Genomic DNA, 21620 nt, shown 5'->3' with positions numbered 1-21620 from the left:
GAAAAAAGGTCATTTCAAATGGCAAATTTAAAGATTGCTACATTTGCAATTTGCTTGTTAATATTTTGGTCTATACAGCTCCATCTTTCCTATACATTTATGTAGTTACAAATGTTAAGTATTTTTACACAAAATCATATTTGCATTATACTCGAATTTTTTGCATTAAATATTTTATAGACATCTTCATGTCAATAAACGTAGGTTGCTGTTGACATTTCTGATTAGTTCAGGAAGATTCCTTTGTATGGTTTTACTGTAATTTATCTAACACTTCCCTAGTCATTTAGGTTTTTTTCACATTTTGCCTTCATAAACAACCATGAAACCGAGCTCTCTAAATTTAGATGCTGGGCACTTGCTGTTTCTTAATACTGAGCTGGGCTATCGCTAGGTTCTTAATACTGAGCTGGGCTATCGCTAGGTTAAAGAGTTAAAGATTTCAAACCTCTAGATAAATTGGCAAACATCCCCAAATGTATTGATTTGAAAATTCCCTCACATGTGTTCCTCCTACCCCCACCATTACCAGTACTGGCCACTTCATTATTTTGCATTTTTGTCATCTCTTAGGTCAACCATTACACTACTTAATAGTTGTATTAGTTTATCTTTTTCTTACTAATTCTCATGGATTTATTCATCTTGCTGGAACTGCCTCATTCATATCTTTTACCTACTCTACTGAGCACACTTGTCTTTTTCCCATTGCTTTTGAAGGTTCAGATTGTGCCTATAGTAATTCTGTTACATATGTTGTGATAATTTCCCAGTGTTCTTCTTTTCTTTTTTTTAGACAGAGTCTCACTGTGTTGCCCAGGCTGCACTACAACGGCACCATCTCAGCCCACTGAAACCTCCACCTCCCAGGTTCCAGCAATTCTCCTACCTCAGCCTCCTGAGTAGCTGGGATTACAGGTGCATGCCACCATGCCCAGCTAATTTTTGTATTTGTGGTAGATATGGGGCCTCGTCACGTTGGCCAAGCTGTTCTCAAACTTCTGACCTCATGATCTTCACATTGAAACTACACAAGGTGCTGGGAGTACAGGTGTGAGCCACCGCACCCAGCCCCAGTGTTCTATTACCACGGTGAGATTTTATTTTCCTGTAGAGATAGTTTTAAATGTTTATGTAATCAGACCCATGGAGTTTCTAATTGTAATGTCCAGCTTGGAAAGACTTCCCCTACCCCAAATTTCTATAATACTCAGTTTATATCTCTCTCGGTAAATATTTATATTTATATTGTAACTCAGCTGATCCACCAGCCTCCCCACTTTCACTAGCACTCCCTGTTCCACCAGCCTCCCTCCTTACACTAGCATCCTTGTACACCAGCCTCCCTCCTTACACTAGCATCCTTGTACACCAGCCTCCCTCCTTACACTAGCATCCTTGTACACCAGCCTCCCTCCTTACACTAGCATCCTTGTACACCAGCCTCCCTCCTTACACTAGCACTCCCTGATGCACCAGCCGCTGTCCTTACACTAGCACTCCCTGATGCACCAGCCTCCCTCCTTACACTAGCACTCCCTGTTTCACTGGCCTCCCTCCTTACACTAGTGTCCTTGTACACTAGCCCTCCTCCTGACTCTGTCTTTTCCTCATGGGTCATAGAGTGTCCTGAGAGTAATTAAAAATCTCTGGCTCTGAACACAGGGAGGCTCAGCAGGTTTCCATTAGATAAGGCACAGTCCCTAAGTCTTGCTTCTGCCTCTCTTCAGGGAAGGGCTGTCCCCAGCTCCTAGAGTGGCCCCATGTGTCTTCTCACACCTGCAGGGAGGAAGGAGATGAAGGAATGACTCTCCTCTTAGAGAGCTTGCCCGTTTAGCTTGACCTTTCCCTACACATGTCTAAAGTGATGATGGATGGCCGTACTGGAGACACTCTTAGACTCTCATCAGAAGCCTGTCTGGACCACCAGTGACCCCTAACACAGACAAGTATGTGCTGTGGAAGAGGACCTTCTAGCCTTTTCTTTTTCTTCTGAAGCCACTCCCATTTAGGACATGCCCCCAGAAGTCACATAGGGTATCAAATCATGCTGTTTGGGCTTTAAAAACAGTGCTTTTTAAAAACTACAACTACTAGAAAGAGGTAAACTTCTTAATCCCCATAGACTTTTGATCTTCTCTTGAGATTTCTGTTCAAATGCCACTGTGAATTTTCTGCCCCCTAAATTTATTAAACCAACAGCATTCCCAGAGCACATGTACATAGTATTACTGAAATGCTGTCACTTTGGGGATAGAGCAGCTGTTTCTTAGAGGCAGTAAACAGTGGTTTAGAACAGGAAGCAGGAGAGAACATGTCCAGAGAAAACTGCCTGGGAGGAAAAAAAAAAAAAACATTGACTTAGTTTGATTCTGGTCAAATGACACAGTTTTGTTTTATCTAGAAAGTGACATCACAGAAACTCCATGTTGTATCTAATATTTAATTATATAATTAATAAAATTGTCACAGATTACTTAATTATGAAATTGTTACTCTATGTATTTACTTGTCCATTTGTAAAGTAAAATAAATGAGTTCCTCTCTCACTGTTCTCAAGGGTAGGGGTGGGGTAGGGTCAGGGGGAGCAGTTTTGCCTGCCAGGGACATTTGACAATGTCTAGAAACATTTTTTAATTGTGACAACTGGGAGGGGTGCTACTGGCATCTAGTGGCTAGAGCCCAGGGATGTTGCTCAGCATCCCACAACGCTCAGGACAGCCCTGCCGCTGCTGCCCTCAAAATGAAGAGTGGCCAGCACCAAATGTACACAGTATCGAGAGAAAGTGACCAAGAAAAACTCAAAAAGGCACTCCTACATGTTCTCTCTAGTTTTCTCCCCGTTTGGTCAAAGAAGAAAAATGTGGACCTATGCCCAGAAAGACACTAGTGGTGCAATGATGTCTGAGGAGGCAGAAATCATTGCACTGCTGGTGTTCCCTGATGTCCTGGGAAATCAGCTCTGTTTGTGAGAGCCTAGTCCAGTCCCTCGCCCCGGGTCTTGTTCCCTCCATATCGTGACTTCAGTATCCTGCACACTGTAAAACTCACCAGTGAATGGTGTGTGAACATTTCCAGGCTTTCTGTGGGTCGGAGCATGGGCACAGTTCCCAAGTGCCAGGCTGCTGAACCCCTGGTCAGCTCAGCTCTGCTGCTGTTCCCACAGCTCCTTCTTCAGCTTCTTGTCATGTACTTCCTCTCTACCTCCTTTCTTCTTTTCTTCTCCTGGTTAAGGTGAAGGACCTGGAGTCCTATCTACCCCTGCTCCAGGAAAGCCTCAGCAACACTTCTCTGGTCTACTCAATTCCTCCTTTCCTAGAGGCTCCTTCTCTTTATCTGTGATCTCCCAGGAAGCAAAGGTTCCCTTGAATCCATCTACCATCCTCTCCCCAAGCCTCCAACTCACCTTCTCGCAGAGATGGATGCAGCTATCTCCTCTGTCATTGATAATACTCTGTGTCACACACCATGCTAAGAATTTGACCCTCAATACCCTAAGGAGATCAACATTGCTATTCAGCCCATCGTACAGATGAGTTTGAAAACCTGGGTTCGAACCATGGCTGTGCCAGTCACTCAGTCTCTGAGTCTCAGATACATCATTTGTAATAGGACCAATAAAATCTTCCTTGGGAATCATGTTTTTAAAATATAAGGATCAAGTAAATCAAAGCACATGATCACCATCATCACCACGAGTGCTGTAGTGTATTGGTGATTCAATATTAATTTCCAAAGAAACCAAATGAGGAGAGAAGGTATAATCATTTAACATATTCCTGGCTCTCTATCCATGTCAAGACTTTGAAGGAATCACACACAGGGTCTGTCTCCCTATGCCCAGGGCAGCAATGACAAGCCCTCAGAGCAGGAGCCGTGCAATCCAATCACCTGAGCCAGAATCCTCATGGCTGAGTGATTGCATGCAAATTATACCTTCCAGTGCCCCTGTGTTCTTATCTGGAACCTGAGGATGAAAATAAGGATGCCTTCTGTGCTGTTGGGAAATTTATTCAATTAATCTTTACGACGAGCTGAAGACAGAGCCCAAACCATGTTACACACCAGGTATGTTGCCAATCTGACCATGGCTCCAGGGAGGACTTGCAGTAATGTCACTGTCTGAAACATCCATGCTGATGGCTATGAGCCTTCTCTGTTAGCTATAAGCACCCCCCAAGTCTCTGGCCTCTGCTCTGCCTGTTGGAGGGAGACCATGGCCACCCTGGCCAGCATGCACTGGCATCCCCCACATGCCAAGCTGCGTGACAAGGGCAGATGTGGAAGGTCCAGCAACTTGGGTAATCTTGGCAGGACATGGCGGGTGCAGGATCCTCCACATGCTAATTTTGAAGGTCTCTAACTTGCTGAGGTTTATTGGGAACACTTAAAAAGAGCTAATTGGGTTCTGTGTCAGACCCTAAGCAAAAGGCTTAAAAAATGAAGATGAAAAGCGAAAGTTACAAGATAATTATTTTAAGACAGAGATTTGCAAATTAAAGTCTCTCTCTTTGCACCTATTAAATTAGAAAATGTTAAGGAATAAGGTATAAACCAGCAGCGTTGCCCAAGGTTTAAAACACCAGCACACCGGTATATGGCTAGTGGAAATGCAAATCCATACAATTCCAATAACAAGAAATTTGCCACTGCATTTCATAGCTACTGACCCAGTAATCCTCATTCTCAGAACATTTCCTAGTGAAACTGCAAATAGGAAGAAAATCCACAAAGGTGCCCACTGCATATTATTTATAATAGTAAAAATGAGAACAAACTCAATGTCCCTGAATAAGGAAGTAGATAAGCACATCTGTTAATTCATATTTTCAACAAATATTTACAGATTCCTCAATTTCTGGGTTCTCTGCTGTATCAGCTCAATAAAATGTTTTTCAGTCATTAAAATGATCAATAATAAAATATTTAACATAAGAAGTAAAATGAAATTTACAAAAATATACTTTTGCCGTGATGATAGTGATGCAAAAATTAATTTTTTTTTGCTTGCTTGTTTGAATGCGAACGTGGACAAATCAAAATTGTTGATTTATTAAGACAGTGAATTCTAGATTATTTCTTCTCCACTACTTGTTATTCATTATTACATTATTTGCAATGAAGAAAAATCCTATTAAAGATATAAAAAGACCAGGCAGCGTGTTTCGCGCCTGTAATCCCAGCACTTTGGGAGGCCAAGGCGGGTGGATCACCTGAGATCAGGAGTTTGAGACCAGCCTGGCCAACATGGTGAAACCCTGTCTCTACTAAAAATACAAATATGAGCTGAGCTTGGTGGCACATGCCTGTAATCCCAGCTATTCTGGAGGCAGAGGCAGGAGAATCGCTTGAAACCACAGGTGGAGTTTGCAGTGAGTTGATATCCTACCACCATACTCCAGCATGGGTGACAGAACAAGACTCCATCATAAAAAATTTTTTTTTAAAATGCTCGTCACCACTGGTCATTAGAGAAATACAAATCAAAACCACATTGAGATACCATCTCATGCCAGTTAGAATGGCAATCACTAAAAAATCTGGAGAAACAGATGCTAGAGAGGATGTGGAGAAATAGGAACACTTTTACACTTTTGGTGGGAGTGTAAATTAGTTCAACCATTGTGGAAGACAGTGTGGTGATTCCTCAGAGATCTAGAACCAGAAATATCATTGCCCCAGCAATCTATTACCAGGTATATACTCAAAGGATTATAAATAAATCTATTATAAAGACACATGCACAGGTATATTCATTGTGATACTGTTACAGTAGCAAAGACTTGGAACCAACCCAAATGCCCATCAGTGATAGACTGGATAAAGAAAATGTGGCACATATACACCATGGAATACTATGCAGTCATGAAAATGGATGAGTTCATGTCCTTTGCAGGGACATGGATGAATCTGGAAACCATCATTCTTAGCAAACTGACAAAGAACAGAAAACCAAACACTACATGTTTTCACTTATAGGTGGGTGTTGAACAGTCAGGACACATGGACGCAGGGAGGGGAGCATCACACATTGGGGTCTGTTGGGGGTTGGGGGGCTAGGGGAAGAATGGCAGGGGGTGGGGAGATTGGAGAGGGATAACATTAGGAGAAATACCTAATGTAGGTGACAGGGGGATGGAGGCAGCAAATCACCATGGCATTTGTATACCTATGTAACAATCCTAAAGGATCTGCAGATGTACCCCAGAACTTAAAGTAAAAGAAAAAAAAAGATTCCCAGAAATTAAGCCCTCAGTTAGGGCTTTCGGGTGAGGACGGTAATGATGTGACATTCTAAATAAAACATTGCAACAATTTTTTAAAAATATCAAAATCCCCACTCTTGCAGGTCTGTGTCAGACCTACTCTGGGATTCCCACTCCCGATCATGACTCTCTGCACATAAGAAGCAGAAGTGACCGGGGTGTCTTGCTTGACCATGGCCATGGGAGGGTTCAGCCACTTTCCCAGGAAGCATCTGCTTGTTTCTCCGGATTGTTCTGCTGTATTTTATTTTTGCTTTATCAAATACAATTTAAAACCCCAAAGAGAACACATTGGAGAGTCATTTCACAAGAAGCCTATCCATTCTATTCCTATGCAAACAGGGAGATAGTCATTCATTCCTGAGATCCCTCTGGGAATTCTTTAGAAGCAGCAGGGCTCAGCCCATAACTGACAAGCCCCACACAGCACATTCCAGTGGATCTGGGTGCAAAAGCAGATGAAGTGGCTATGATTGACAGGGGTGGAAACCTGGAATGTAACAAAATACAAAGCATGGGAAAAATGTGTGGCATTTTCCATTTAAATTGGCCAGCTGAGCTAGCTGAACTAAGCCCTGGCTGAACTCCTCTGTGGGCAAGGACAGCTACCTCCAAAGATAAGCCTTCCAAGAGTGCCTTTAAATGGTTTACATCCACAGACATGGAAAACAGTCCCACCCAAGATGACATTTTTATTTTTAACATTCTGGAAACATCCCATCTGTAATCAGGGTTTGTTCACTCTCAATGAGCTACAAATGATTGAATCAGTGTTTAAAAATTCTTTATTATAAGCAATCAAGCACAACTTCGATGCCCCGAAGGGTTAGAATTTCTATTCCCTGACCAATTGCTCCAAGCACCTTCTGTTCGTGAAAAAGAAGAAAAGAAATATGCTTTTCAGGTTATTTGAGTTTTCAAACTAATCTCCCCTTTTTTTAAATTATACTTTAAGTTCTGGGGTACATGTGCAGATCTTGCAGGATTGTTGCATAGGTACACACATGCCAGGGTGGTTTGCTGCCTCCATCCCCCTGTCACCTACATTAGGTATTTCTCCCCATGTTGTCCCTCCCCAACCTCCCCACCCCCACTATCCCCCTCCAGCTCCCCAATCCCAACAGACCCCAGTGTGTGATGTTCCCCTCCCTGTATCCATGTGTTCTTATTGTTCAACACCCACCTATGAGTGAAAACATGCAGTGTTTGGTTTCCTGTTCTGTGTCAGTTTGCTGAGAATGATGGTATCTAGGTTTATCCATGTCCCTGCAAAGGACACAAACATCCTTTGTATGGCTGCACAGGATTTCATTATGTATATGTACCACATTTTCTTTATCCAGTCTATCATCGATGGGCATTTGGCTTGGTCCAAGTCTTTGCTATTGTAAAAGTGCCGCCATGAACACTCGTGTGCATGTGTCTTTATAAAAGAATGATTTATAATCCTTTGGGTATATATCCAGTAATGGGATTGCTGGGTCAAATGGAATTTCCATTTCTAGGTCCTTGAGGAATCACCACACTGTCTTCCACAATAGTTGAACTAATTTATACTCCCACCAACAGTGTAAAAGTGTTCCTATTTCTCCACATCCTTCCAAGCATCTGTTGTCTCCAGATTTTTTAATGATTGCCATTCTAACTGGCGTGAGATGGTATCTCAATGTGGTTTTGATCTGCATTTCCCTAATGACCAGTGATGATGAGTATTCTTTCATATGACCGTTGGCAGAATAAATGTCTTCTTTTGGAAAGTGTCTGTTTACATCCTCTGCCCACTTTTGGATGGGTTTGTTTGTTTTTCTTGTAAATCTGTTTAAGTTCTTTGTAGACTCTGGATATTAGCCCTTTGTCAGATGGGTGGATTGCAAAAATTTTTTCCCATTCTGTTGGTTGCTGGTTCACTCTAATGATTGTTTCTTTTGCTGTGCAGAAGCTCTTAAGTTTAATTAGATCCCATTGGTCTATTTTTGCTTTTGTTGCCATTGCTTTTGGTGTTTTAGTCATGAAGGAATGTATCTCAATATAATAAAAGCTATTTAAAACAAACCCACAGCCAGTATCATACTGAATGGGCAAAAACTGGAAGCATTCCCTTTGCAAATTGGCACTAGACAAGGGTGACCTCTCTCACCATTCCTATTCAACATAGTATTGGAAGTTCCAGCCAGAGCAATCAAGCAAGAAAAAAGAAATAAAGGGTATTCAGTTAGGAAAAGAGAAAGTCAAATTGTCTCTATTTGCAGAAGACATGATTGTATATTTAGAAGACCCCATCATCTCAGCCCAAAATCTCCTTAAGATGATATGCAACTTCAGAAAAATCTCAGGATACAAAATCAATGTGCAAAAATCACAGGCATTCCTGTACACCAATAACAGACAAACAGAGAGCCAAATCATGAGTGAACTCCCATTCACAATTGCTACAAAGAGAATAAAATACCTAGGAATACAACTAACAAAAGATGTGAAGGACCTCTTCAAGGAGAACTACAAACCACTGCTCAATGAAATAAGAGAGGACACAAACAGATGAAGAAACATTCCATTTTCATGGTTAGGAAGAATTAATATGATGAAAATGGCCATACCACCCAAAGTAATTTATAGATTCAATGCCATCCTCATCAAGCTACCATTGACCTCTTCACAAAGCTAGGAAGGTGGTTATCTTAAACTTCATATGAAACCAAAAACAAGCCCGTGTGGCCAAGACATTCCTAAGCAAAAAAGAACAAAGTTGAAGACATCATGCTACCTGACTTCAAACTATACTACAAGGCTACAGTAATCAAAACAGCATGGTAGTGGTACCAAAACAGAGATATAGACCAATGGAACAGAAAAGAGGCCTTGGAATTAACATCACACATCTACAACCATCTGATCATTGACAAACCTGACAGAAACAAGCAATGGGGAATGGATTCCCTGTTTAATAAATGGTGTTGGGAAAACTGGCTAGTCATGTTCAGAAAGTTGAAACCAGACCCCTTCCTTTCACCTTACATAAAAATTAACTCCAGATGGATTAAAGATTTAAACATAAAACCTAACACCATAAAAACCCTAGAAGAAAACCTAGGCAATACCATTCAGGACATAAGCATAGGCAAACTAGCCTCTTTTTTTTTTTTTTTTTTTTTTTTTTTGAGATGGAGTTTCGCTCTTGTTACCCAGGCTGGAGTGCAATGGCGCGATCTCAGCTCACCGCAACCTCCGCCTCCTGGGTTCAGGCAATTCTCCTGCCTCAGCCTCCTGAGTAGCTGGGATTACAGGCACACGCCACCACGCCCAGCTAGTTTTTTGTATTTTTAGTAGAGACGGGGTTTCACCATGTTGACCAGGATGGTCTCGATCTCTTGACCTCGTGATCCACCCGCCTCGGCCTCCCAAAGTGCTGGGATTACAGGCTTGAGCCACCGCGCCCGGCCAAACTAGCCTCTTTTTAAAGACAATGTCCTGGACTTATTTTGTTTTTGATTTTTGCTATATTTCAATCACTGCACATGTTTGTGCTCAATGTAAAATGTCTTGTGTATTCTGAAAAAAGAAGTAGTTCACATTGAAATGGTAATTGTCTATTTGGATTCTAAGAGAATCTGGGTGCACAATACTTACCTGCTAGTTTAACCTAAACATAAGCTGATTCTAACGGTGAAGACTAATTGAGGTTTAATCATGAGTTCATTCACAATGGAGATTTAGCCACCTGTGTTTTCCCCATGAACAGGGCCAGAATATACTGGTAGAAGTACACTTGGTCCTGCTTCTTTTCCTTTTTGGTAGAATTACATTTTTATTGTCGATATATATATGTTATATATTACGTACATATACACACACAATAACATTTACCATTTTAGTGTTTAAGTCAGTGGCCTTCAGTTGTGCAACTATCACTACCATTTCTGGAAGTTTTCAACATTCCAAACAGAAATTCTCTGTCCATTAAGCTGTCACTCCCCATTCCCCCCTGCCCCCAGCACTTTGTAAGTTCTATCCTGCTTTTTGTCTCTCTTTGATTTTGCCCTCTCTAGGTACCATATATACATGGAACTGTGTAATATTTGTCCTTTGTGTGTGACTTATTTCTTTATCATCGTGTCCTCAGGGTTTATCCATGTGCTGATATGTATCCAAACTTAATTCCTTTTTAGGAGTATGCCATTGTGTTAACATGCACATTGTCTCTGCATTCATTTGTTGGTGGACATTTGTTTTACTTTTACCTTTTGACTATTGTGAATCATGCCACTGTGAACGTGGGTGTACACATATCTGTTCCAGTTCCTGCTTTCAGTTCTCTTGGGTGCATATCTAGGAATGGAATTGCTGAGTAATGTAGTCATTCTATATTTAACTTATTGGGGAACTGCCAAGCTACTCTCCATAGTGATTGCACCATTTTATATTCCCATATGGTAGGATTACTTTATTCCCAAACATTTGCTACCCTTCTCTCAGGAATTCCATATCTCTCCTTTTTACATTGGGCTCGGCTGCTTGGCATGCAACTAACTGGATATGACAAAAGCTTTAGACCTCCCCCTCTCCATCGTTTTCACTCTTTCCCCTAACCTGTCCCAAACAGGAGCTGCTCCTGCAGCAGTGTGAACAGGAAGAGGGCTGCTGTACACTCACAGCCAACACACAACACAGTGAGAATGAGCCTGTGTCTGGAAGGTGCTGCAGTCCTGGTGCCATTTTGTACTGCAGCAAAGCAGCTCCATAGACCTTTTAATTGTTCCCTTGACCTTTCCTCTCTTCACTCGTGCATGATTCTCTGTGGGGTCTTTGCTTCCTTTCTCTGCCAGGTATTTTTGCATGTGCTGTTTCCTTTTTCTAGAATTAGCTGTCCTCTAAAACCTGTGACGTTATCAGGAAGAAGCATACAAAACTGTCATTGTTGCAGACGAAAGGTCATCAAAGTCTAGCAGTTTCCTACACTACAGTTAACATAGCTAAAAACAACAATGGCAGTATGCAGGCAACGTGCTGGGAACTTGGTTCCAGTAACCCCTCAGCTCCTCTCATTAAGCTTGTAATCACTCCTAACCCCATTACAAAGATGAGGAAATGTGAGGCGCAGGCTCATCAAGTCACTTAGCTCATTAGTGGTGGATCTAGATTGCAAATCATGCTCTTAATTAGGACCCTCTCTTGTTCATCGTGTTCCCTCCTGTGCACTCCCCTCTTCTCTGGAGGGGCTGCTGGAGATTCTTTGTGACCGTACTTACTACAGTTCCCATTACCTGGAGGTTACATTCATTTGTGCTCACAATGATGAAGAAGCTTAGCCAAGTATGTGTTAGGTATTATTCTTAATCCCATTTTGCAGATGAAGAAATGGAGGCTCAGCTCATTAAAGTGTTTACTGCATTGCTCAAAAGTTACCTAAATCACCAAAATAAACAGGTGTGGTTCTAGGGAGGAGAGCTGAGGAGACTGTGTCGTTGGCTTTGTGAACGCAGTGGTATGGCTTGCCTGTGGACTAATGACCTGTCTTTCAATAGGACTACACAAATCCACTCAGCCTCCCAATCTAAAATGTCACACTCAAGGCTCCCTCTCATCCCACAGAGCTGCTTCTGCAGACCCATCATCAACCAATGCTGCTGAAAACATCATACCTCATGATCAAACACATAAGTTCTTAGTTCAGGGATTTCAGGTATTTTAGCAGATAAGCAGTGGTAGTTTGGAGAACATTAATCATGAAACCAAACTTCCTGACCAAATCTATATATCTGGTCAATATTTCTAGAAGCCACCAGCCTGGGTTTCAAGTGAAGTAAGGCTTACTAATTCACAATCACAAATGCAGCATCTGCTGTTCAAATGGGTGGATATTTTGCCAGAGGACATCCCATGTATTTAGTGATATAAGTCCACTGTTAGCCACTCGTTTATTTTCTACATGCCTTTTGATCTGTTCATCCTCAGAAGAATCTGAAATGTCCCCAGCAGTTCTGGAATTTGGGTTATTCAAGTGCTGCCCACCAAGTGCCAAGTTGAATCTAGCTGCAGGACTTAGACCCGGCACACTCCCAAATTCAACATCAACAGGCACACTTAAGTGTGTGCTTACCTTGCAGTACTTAACACCAATCCATGGAGGGGAGAGAGTTTAAGTCATGGAAGTGAAGCTCTCTCTGAAGACCATGCATTCCAACCTCAGAAGTAGAAACAGGGTAACCCCGTATCATTTTTCCTCTGAAATGTTGAAGTTTAAACAAAATGAATCTTTAGTCATTTAAAAAATTGACCTGTCATCAGAAGTTTAAGTCAATTTTTGATTTAATATTATGTTGATGATCTTGTGGAGAAATGTTCAAAATAGAAATGATATAAAATGCCAGAAACAACAAAAGAAGACCCACACTTCATTGATATAAATACATTTTACATTTAAGGATACAAATTACCAATTCCTGATTCCCAGTCAAAAAGATTAAGTAGATCCAGATGTCACAGATGTGAACCCACATGTTTATATCACATCTTAAAAACAATTGTTATTTTAATCCTACCACAGTATAGGGTGCTGTATTAATGAGTGAGAGAGAGACTGGTTTTGTGTAGAAACACAGCAGTGAAGACAGCAGTGAAACAAATGTCCATGAGTTATCTTGAATTCGTATTGACTCTCCCCCAAATCTTAATGTTTTCAGCTCATTAAGGAAATTTTCCTAGTATATAACCTTCTCTTGGCATAAAGTTTTCCTAGAGAGTCCATAATTTTTAGGTAACAAAGAATATTAATAACAAATAAATTTTCTACTGATCTCAAGTTTGTGTTAATATGATGTTCAGTCTAACACCAAACTCCTTCACTAGCAACACCCTCTTTAAAACATGTGGGTCTCCCAGACCTCATCATTTGGATTTTTCTCCATTATGGGTGCCATCTCTATGTAACATCTGTCACTCCTTTGATTACCAATGTGAATTTCGATGGTCTGGCTGGTTTCTTTCTCTCTTGCATATTTCTAACTACCTGCTTCTCCTCTCACCCAAAGAGGTATAATTCTACAAGGACAAAAGTTATGGAAACGATGTATTTCAAACCTAAAATCAGAATATCCATAGCATGAGAAGTATGCCTGTATTTAAACATACTATGGGGCATAACATTTGAACTGCCTGAAGCATCTAGGCTGCCTGGGGACAGATGGTAGACGTTAGATGTCTACCCAGCACCTTCTGGTCTGGAGCATTGTATCTTCAAGCAATTGTCACATTTGAATGAGTGAGAATTTGAAAGGCATTTATCATTTGTGAGACTTTTGAACTGTGTTTAACATTCAAATTATGACAACATTTATATCCTTTTTTTTTTTTTATGGAGTCTCACTCTGTCACCCAGGCTGGAGTGCAGTGGTGCAATCTCAACTCACTGCAATCTCTGCCTCCCAGATTCCAGTGATTCTCCTGCCTCAGTCTCCTGAGTAGCTGATATTACAGGTGCACACCATCACACCTGGCTAATTTTTGAATTTTTACTAGAGACAGGATTTTGACATGTTAGCCAGGATAGTCTCAAACTCCTGGCCTCAAGTGATCCACCTGCCTCAACCTCCCAAAGTGCTGGGATTACAGACTTGAGCCACCATGGCTGACCAACATTTATATTCTTAAAAGTCTACTTCTATCAGCACATGGATTTAGCCTTTTCTGCTGCTGTTATCATCTTCAGTCAGTGGAGACTGTATAAAAACCCTGGGATTGGGGATTGAAAGAGCCAATGTCAGAATAGAGAGTGGGACAGAGTAACACAGCCCTTCTCTCCTGATTTGGAACTGCTCATTGAATCCTGATCTAAAGTGGAATGGAATAAGACTGCTGGGTTCCGTTTCGGTGAGAGTCTGCCTCCTGGTGCAGAGTCTATTTGGAAGCCACAGCCAGAAGCCACTTAACAGAGCAGTGGGTGTTGAATCTCCTTGGGAAGCCACAGGATGTAGAGGAGGTGTGGCACCACCATATCCTGCAATCAGCAGTCAGCCGGCCTCACCTATGGGCATGTGATTCCACAGCCAAGATGCCCCAGGGCCATAATGTCCAGCCCCATCTCTAAAAGTACAAGAGTGGGTACAAAAAGTTGTTGCACCATGATAGAGATCAACCCACTGCTCGATGAGGACAAAAGCAATTTGGCAAGGCTGGAGAGTGCAGATAAGCATGGCTTCAGAGAGACAAAGGCTCAGTCTGTTTTGCTTCTAAATTTGAGCAATTAGTGTCCTACCCAATACGCATCAACTCAACAGCTAGGCAACGTTTCTGGAAGAAATATACTTCTAGGAAAGTAGACAATGAAAATGTTTTTAGAATAGTTTGTTTTACTATGAATTCTTTTTTAAAACAATTCTTGATAACAGCATACAATGTTCGTCATACCTTAATATTTATCTAATTGGGGAACATTATTGAAGCTGGAATTGCTTGAAATGGAATCAGAATTTAATACCAGAAAAAAAAAAACGTGGAAGTTGTATACTGACAAATTTCTCTCTGAATGTTTGAAATTACTCCCACTCTTTCAGGTACACATATCACAGATTCAAGGAACAGGATATTCCCTGAACTTGAGATGTGGGAAAAATAAAAGTGACTTTTCCTTGTCCTTTCCCCCAATCAAAAGAAATAATTACATCCAGGATACAACTGATCTTCCCACAGCTGGCTTCTGGAGTGTGCTATTAGCTACAAACCTTCCTACCTAGTGGGACATGGGAATATGAGATGACAGGAAGATGGAGACTGTTATTTTGCTCCTTGAGAAATGAAATGTGAAACCTGTGGGAAGTCGAGAGTACCCTCAGCTCTTAGTTCCCATGCCCAAGAAGATAAGTACGTCCCTGAATCTTCTGAAGCAAAATCCTTCATTGGTGTATTATAACCAGGCCTGCGTGGCTTGGCTTAGAAAAGCTGTATTTGGGATCCTATTACTGGTGATTGACAAATCTAAACCTCAGCCTACTTTGCACCATCATGCCTGAGCTGCAAGTTATAGCTGAGCTTAAGAACATTTTTTACTTTATTTATTTGTCTGGAAGTGAAAGGGTTCTGAAGCTGTTTTGGAAATATACAAGTGTATCTATATCTATAATATCTCTATATCTCTATATCATCTATCTATCTATCTATCTATCTATCTATCTATCTATTTATCTATCTATCTATCTAATCTATCTATCATCTTAGTATTCAACATCATCAATCAAACAGAAAATGCGTTTGTGACTTCAAGCAGATGGAGACACCCCCAGTTCACACACCTACTGATGTTGCTTAGTTGGGAGGACATGCAATGCAGGAGGAGTTCCAAATTACCATCCTTGGTTGAAAGAGTCTCAAAGTCAGGCACACAGATACAAAATGAAACATCTTTGCAAGTTATTGTCTGTTCAGAGTGCACAGCTAGGGAAAATGGAAAACAAGCATTCAGCCCTCCATTCCTCCTCCTCCTCCATCTGTCTCCCCTTTTATCAGTTGATTGGACATGTCACTAAGGCATCTAAGTTCTCTGCAGGATGAAGTAGGAGAATATGCTTATAAGGATGGAGAAGGCCTGCTTGTTCTCGTTTCGTTTGTGATCTGAGGAGAATGAAGGGCTCCACTGCCTGTGACTCCAACAAACAGAGCAGAAATCATATCCAGGTAGACAAGAAACGAAGAGTCAGCCCATTAAGGTCAGGATAAACCATCTAAGACTAGGCATCAGATAGACATGGACCATACAGCATTCATGTGTCCTTCTGACATCACCAGTTCAAACATGTGCTTTTCTTTTTCATCAAACATTTTGTGTTGAAATCATTGTAGATTTGAATGCATTTTTAAGAAGGAATACGGAAAGACTCCCAAACCATTTACTCACTTTTCCCCAGTGGTAACAACTTGCAAGATGACAGTACAAAATCATAACCAGGATATTGACATTGATGTAATCCATCAACATATGTTGTGTTTGAGAATCAGTTTAACTGTTTGAAAAAGTACCAAATCTATAAAAATACCTCAGGCTGGATAAACAGCCTGAAGGGGATGTTTTGTATATTTATGAACAGGCTGCTTTGTCTGGCTGAGGGAAGTGTCGCATGCGTGGGTAAGTCATTGAATCATGGGTTCTTTTGAACCGATCAAAGTTCTCTCACTGACAGCACTTACTGTGGAGGAGGAACTTTTTTGCATTTTGTTTCAATTTAGGATTTCCTAAAATTAAGATGAGAGAGTGTCCAGAAGGGTATGTGCCAATCACAAGGATGCAGAGCATAAAGATGAACCTTCTGACGTGAAACCTTATAGAACAGAGAAAAGCTTTCATCATATAGTGAGAAACATAAAGGATCAGGAAGGACAGGATGGACAGCCAGGCGCTCATGTGGCCACTCCTGCCAGGGACGCTGCTGCGGGCTACTGTCTTTCTCATTTGCCAGGTGTGCCTCCCCAAAGAAAAAATCAAGAGCAGAACAGCAGCAAGGAAAATAAGCAGTGGCACTAAGAGCTCAGCAGCAAAAAAGGTAATCTGTGTAGCAGGTATATCTTCTATTTGAATTGTGTCATTTTGAGAGAAAAAGTTCATGAGGTTGTGTGGAACAAAAAACTCTGAATATCTGCTACGGAAAACACAAATGATAGATACATACAGCAGAGACCCCAGGATCATCCATGGGACCAACTTGGATATCTTCATCTTCAACCAGATGAAGAGTGGGTGAGGGACGCTGGAAACCTTGGTGCAGTAGAAAACACCAAGCCATGTGGCAAGCCAAATTTCCAATTCGTTTATAAACAGGATAATTATATAACTCTCAGGATACACGATTAATTTCATCAAGAAGAGAACAACCAGATTAATGTAGAAGATGAACAACTGCAGAAAAGTTCTAGAAAGTGCCAGGCAGGAAAGAAGGAGATCCACTGGAGCCATTTTTCTGTGCTTGATCAAGTCAATACCGTTCACCACCACAATGATGCCATTCATGAAAATCCCAAGAAGAAATTGTATCACTGCAAGAAGAAAGCAGGTAATGAGGCCAGACTCCAGCATTTTGGGAAGAAAAAAATTATTGACTTAAAAGTAATAAAGTTTTAGAGTTTTGGACAGGTTGGGTTATTCACGCTTTTCTTCAGTTGAATCGGGACTCCTCTGGAGAACAAGACAATAAAGGCATGAGTCAGGAAGGTGGTGTACATTTGCTTATGTCACTGCTTTCTCAATTTAGTTCCGAGACAGTCAAATAAGGAAGAGATACTCTGCAACAATTTGCTTCTTATTGATGGCTTTTGCATTTTACAATTTTACCTAACTTTCAAAGTCATCACAGGCAAATCATGGAATCAGACACCTTCGGAGGGCTGGGAGAACAGCTTATCCATGGTAATTAGCTAAAGGTATTCAATTCTTCATCTCTACTACAAATAATTGATTTTGCCTACAGGTGCGATTCTACTTAAGGTTATCCATGCATTCTTTAAAAATATGTTATTCTTGAAATTTTCACTTGTGTTATGATGACATAGTACAACCAGCAACAAAGGACTCCTGAGTAGATCTCCAATATGCAATGGTTGAGCAATTCAAAACTATCTATAAAATAGTTATAGAATAAAATATGCAATAAAACAAAAGTATCACTAAGTATAAAGGCAAAGTAATTAGGCTTACACATACGTGTGTGCACCAGGTCATAGTCCAAAAGGAAAGTAAGGTGCAATGAAATGAAGACCAACACTCAGCACTGTTCACTCTGATAAGCATCCGCAGGATAATTCAGGGGTTAAAACTTTCTCTCTCTTATTTTTTCAAAACTATGAGTTTTATGACATGAGCTGGTTGTTGTAGGAGAAAAGTAAAGATAAAATAGTACAGGAATAAGTTTGTTGCTTTCACTCTCTAACACAGTATGAAAAATTGGTATTTCTTAATATGTATATCATGCTACCTGTTATGCTGAAGTGAGTTTTCTCGATCTTCATACTATTGACATTTTGGGCTGGATAATTCTTTGTTGGGGCAGGGGCTGTCCTGTGCAATGTAGGAAATGTAGAGTGTCTACCACGTTCCTGCCCTCTACCCACTAGAAGCCTTCTTCAGGCTGTAACAACCAAAATGTTTCTAGACATTGCCAAATGTCCAAAAGTGGCAGAACCACTATGAGGAGACAAAGGTAGATGAACTATAGCAGGCGTCCCCAAGCTTTTTACACAGGGGGCCAGTTCACTGTCCCTCAGACCATTGGAGGGCCGCCACATACTGTCCTCTCACTGACCGCCAATGAAAGAGGTGCCCCTTCCTGAAGTGTGGCAGGGGTCCGGATAAATGGCCTCAGGGGGCCGCATGGGGCCCGCGGGCCTCAGTTTGGGGATGCCTGAACTATAGTTTCTATCTTCCAGGCATTTCAAGACTAAAGGCAGAGCAAGCCATGTATATAATGTGATATAAAACTAAGTTAGTTCTCTCTTTCTCTTTAGAGATGGAGTCTTGCTTTCTCATCTCAGTTGGAGTGGTGCAGTCACAGCTCACTGCAGCCTCAAATTCCTGGGTTCAAGTAATCCTCCTTCCTCAAGCCTTCTGAGTAGTTAGGACTATAGATATGCACCACCACGGTTGACTGCTTTTTAAAATTTTTTCATAGGTATGGAGTCTTGCTATGTTGCCCAGGCTGACCTTAGCTGCCTGGCCTCAAGCAATTCTCCTACCTCTACCTCTCAAGGTATTAGAATTATAAGCATGAGCCACCACTCCCAGCCAAGTTAGTTCTTTAGACAATTCACCACCAGAACACGAAGTGGAGACCAATTTAATAAACATTGGGAGAATTAAAGCTTCTCCATCTTAGCACTTAATCAAAATATACCTGATAATGTATAAGGCAGACCTGATAATGAGGCATATGTCTTAATGAACATGTGTTACTTTGCCTAAACATGTCACAAAGAATACCTAAGATTAATCTTATTTATAGAAAACTGGAAGGGACGCCATATTTTTAAAAATAGAAGTGAAAGTGAATCTGTAGTTTCTTTTATGGCTCTTCTCTGAATAGGACCGTCTGTGCCCTCTTGGACTCCACTTTGTTCTTCCTGACACAACTACAATGAGGTGAGGGGAAGGAAGAGACAGGATCATCTTTAAGAAAGCATCAAGGGAAGTGTTCATGAGCAGATGCCATCAGAATAAATCCAAATCCAAGCATGCCAGGAGGATGAGCCTTGTTCTCCATCCAGTAGAAAGAAGAAGAAACTTTGCAATTTCACATTCTGCAGGTTAGAAAAACAAAAATGTAAGGGTATCCAGCTATGAAATACAAGCACACTTCCATAAAACTGTGCATTAAATCCTAGACCACCAAAATAAAAGAATATTGGTATAAGGCCAGTCATGCTAACTTTTTGGTTTCCCAGTGCATATAAAAATTATGTTTATACTGAACTGCTGTCAATGAAGTGTGCAATAGCACTATGTCTTTAAAAATATATACATGCCTTAATTGAAAATACTTTATTACCAAAAAATGCTAACGATCATATGAGCCTTCTGTGAGTCAATCTTTTTGCTGGTGGATCTAGTTACCATCTGATTGCCATCAGTCATTGCCTTAATGTTGATGGCTGCTGACTGATCAGGCTGGTGGTTGATGAAGGTTGGGTGGCTGTGACAATTTCTTAAAATAAGACAACAATTAATTTTGTACATTGATGATCTCTTCCTTTCACAAAAGACCTCTTTTGAGCACGTGATGCTGTCTGACAGCATTTTACCACCAGTGGAACTTTCAAAATTGGAGTCAGTCCTCTCAAGCCATGCCACTACTTTATTAACTAAGTTTATGAAATGTTCTAAATCCTTTATTGTCATTTCAACAATGTTTACAACTTCTTTGTCAGGAGCAGTTTCCATCTTAAGGAATTAGTTTCTTTGCTCATCTGTAAGAAGCACTTCCTCATCTCTTAAAAACTTCATCATGAGATTGCAGCAATTCAGCCTCCTCTTCAGGTGCCACTTCTAATTCTAGTTCACCACATCTCAGGCTATTTCCTCCACTGAGGTCTTGAACCCCTCCAAGTCATCCAGGAGGGTTGGAATCAAATTATTTTGTACTCCTGTTATTGTTGATTTTTTTTATTACCTCCTTGCATGAATCACAAATGTTCTTAGTGGTATCTAAAATGGTGACTCCTTTCCAGAAAGTTTTCAGTATACTTTGCTCAGGTACATCAAAGAAATCGCTATCTATGGCAACTGTAGCCTTATGAAAAGTATTTCATAAACAGTAAGACCTGGATGTCAAAATTACTTCTTGATCCACGTGTTACAGAATGAATGTTGTATTGGCAGGAATGAAAACAACATTAATTTCCTTGTAATCTCCATCAAAACTCTTCAGTAACTCGATGTACTGCCAATGACCAATACTATTTTTAAAATAGTACTCTTTTCTGAGCAGTAGGTCTCATTCATTTTTTATGGCTGAGTAGTATTCCATGGGGTGTGTGTGTGTGTACATATATATATATATATATATATATATATATATATATATATATATATCTCCTGAAATCAGGTTATGTGATACTTCCAGGTTATTTTGTTGTTTTTGTTGCTTAGTCTTACTTTAGCTATGTGATCTCTTTTTTTGGTTCCATATGAATTTTAGGTTTTTTCTAGTTCTGTGAAGAATGATGGTGTTATCTTGTTGGGAATTGCATTGAATTTGTAGATTGCTTTTTGCAGTCTGGTCATTTTCACAATATTAATTCTGCCCATCCATGAGCATGGAATGTGTTTCCATTTGTTTGTGTCATAGATTATTTCTTCCAGCAGTGTTTTGTATTTTTTCTTGTAGAGATCTTGCACCTCTTTGACTAGGTATATTCTTTTTTTTTTTAATCTGTGGTTTTCTTTTTAATTATCTTAAGTCTTATGATCACACATCATTTTTAAATTTCTGTATATCTCCTCTACTTTAATCCTTTTAAGTTGGCAAAAGCACCATTCCCAATCACAAATACACAGCAGTTGTACAGTTTTTTTTTTTTTTTTTTTTTGAATGGCTGTTTATTCTTAAGCATTATACTTTTCTGTGGCTGTTGTAAAAGGGATTGAGTTCTTGATTTGTTTCTCGGCTTGCCCATTTTTGGCATATAGAAGTTCTACTGATTTGTGTATGACGGTTTTGTATCCTGAAACTCTACTGAATTCATTTATCTGATCTAGGAGTTTTTTTGATGTGTCTTTAGGGTGTTTTAGTTATATAATCATATTACTGGTGAACAGCAACAGTTTGACTTTCTCTTTACTGATTTGGATTCTCTTTATTTCTTTCTCTTGTCTGTTTGCTT

General features: G+C 40.4%; 1 protein-coding gene across 1 annotated transcript; it reads right to left on the bottom strand.

Moving 5' to 3' along the window:
* Nucleotides 1-13887: 13887 nt before the first annotated feature.
* TAS2R1 (taste 2 receptor member 1) lies at nucleotides 13888-17820 on the bottom strand. The gene has a single exon (XM_003932500.4). It carries the CDS (start codon nucleotides 17323-17325, stop codon nucleotides 16426-16428), a length of 900 nt encoding a protein of 299 aa, XP_003932549.2. The 5' UTR covers nucleotides 17326-17820; the 3' UTR covers nucleotides 13888-16425.
* Nucleotides 17821-21620: the final 3800 nt, after the last annotated feature.

This window comes from Saimiri boliviensis, chromosome 1, assembly GCF_048565385.1.
Source record: "Saimiri boliviensis isolate mSaiBol1 chromosome 1, mSaiBol1.pri, whole genome shotgun sequence".
Lineage (NCBI taxonomy): Eukaryota > Metazoa > Chordata > Mammalia > Primates > Cebidae > Saimiri > Saimiri boliviensis.
This window is presented reverse-complemented; position numbering and strand designations above follow the sequence as displayed.

Bases quoted from the DNA above. Each gene is read 5' to 3' on its own strand.
- TAS2R1 (XM_003932500.4), bottom strand. From the start codon at position 17,325: ATGCTGGAGTCTGGCCTCATTACCTGCTTTCTTCTTGCAGTGATACAA.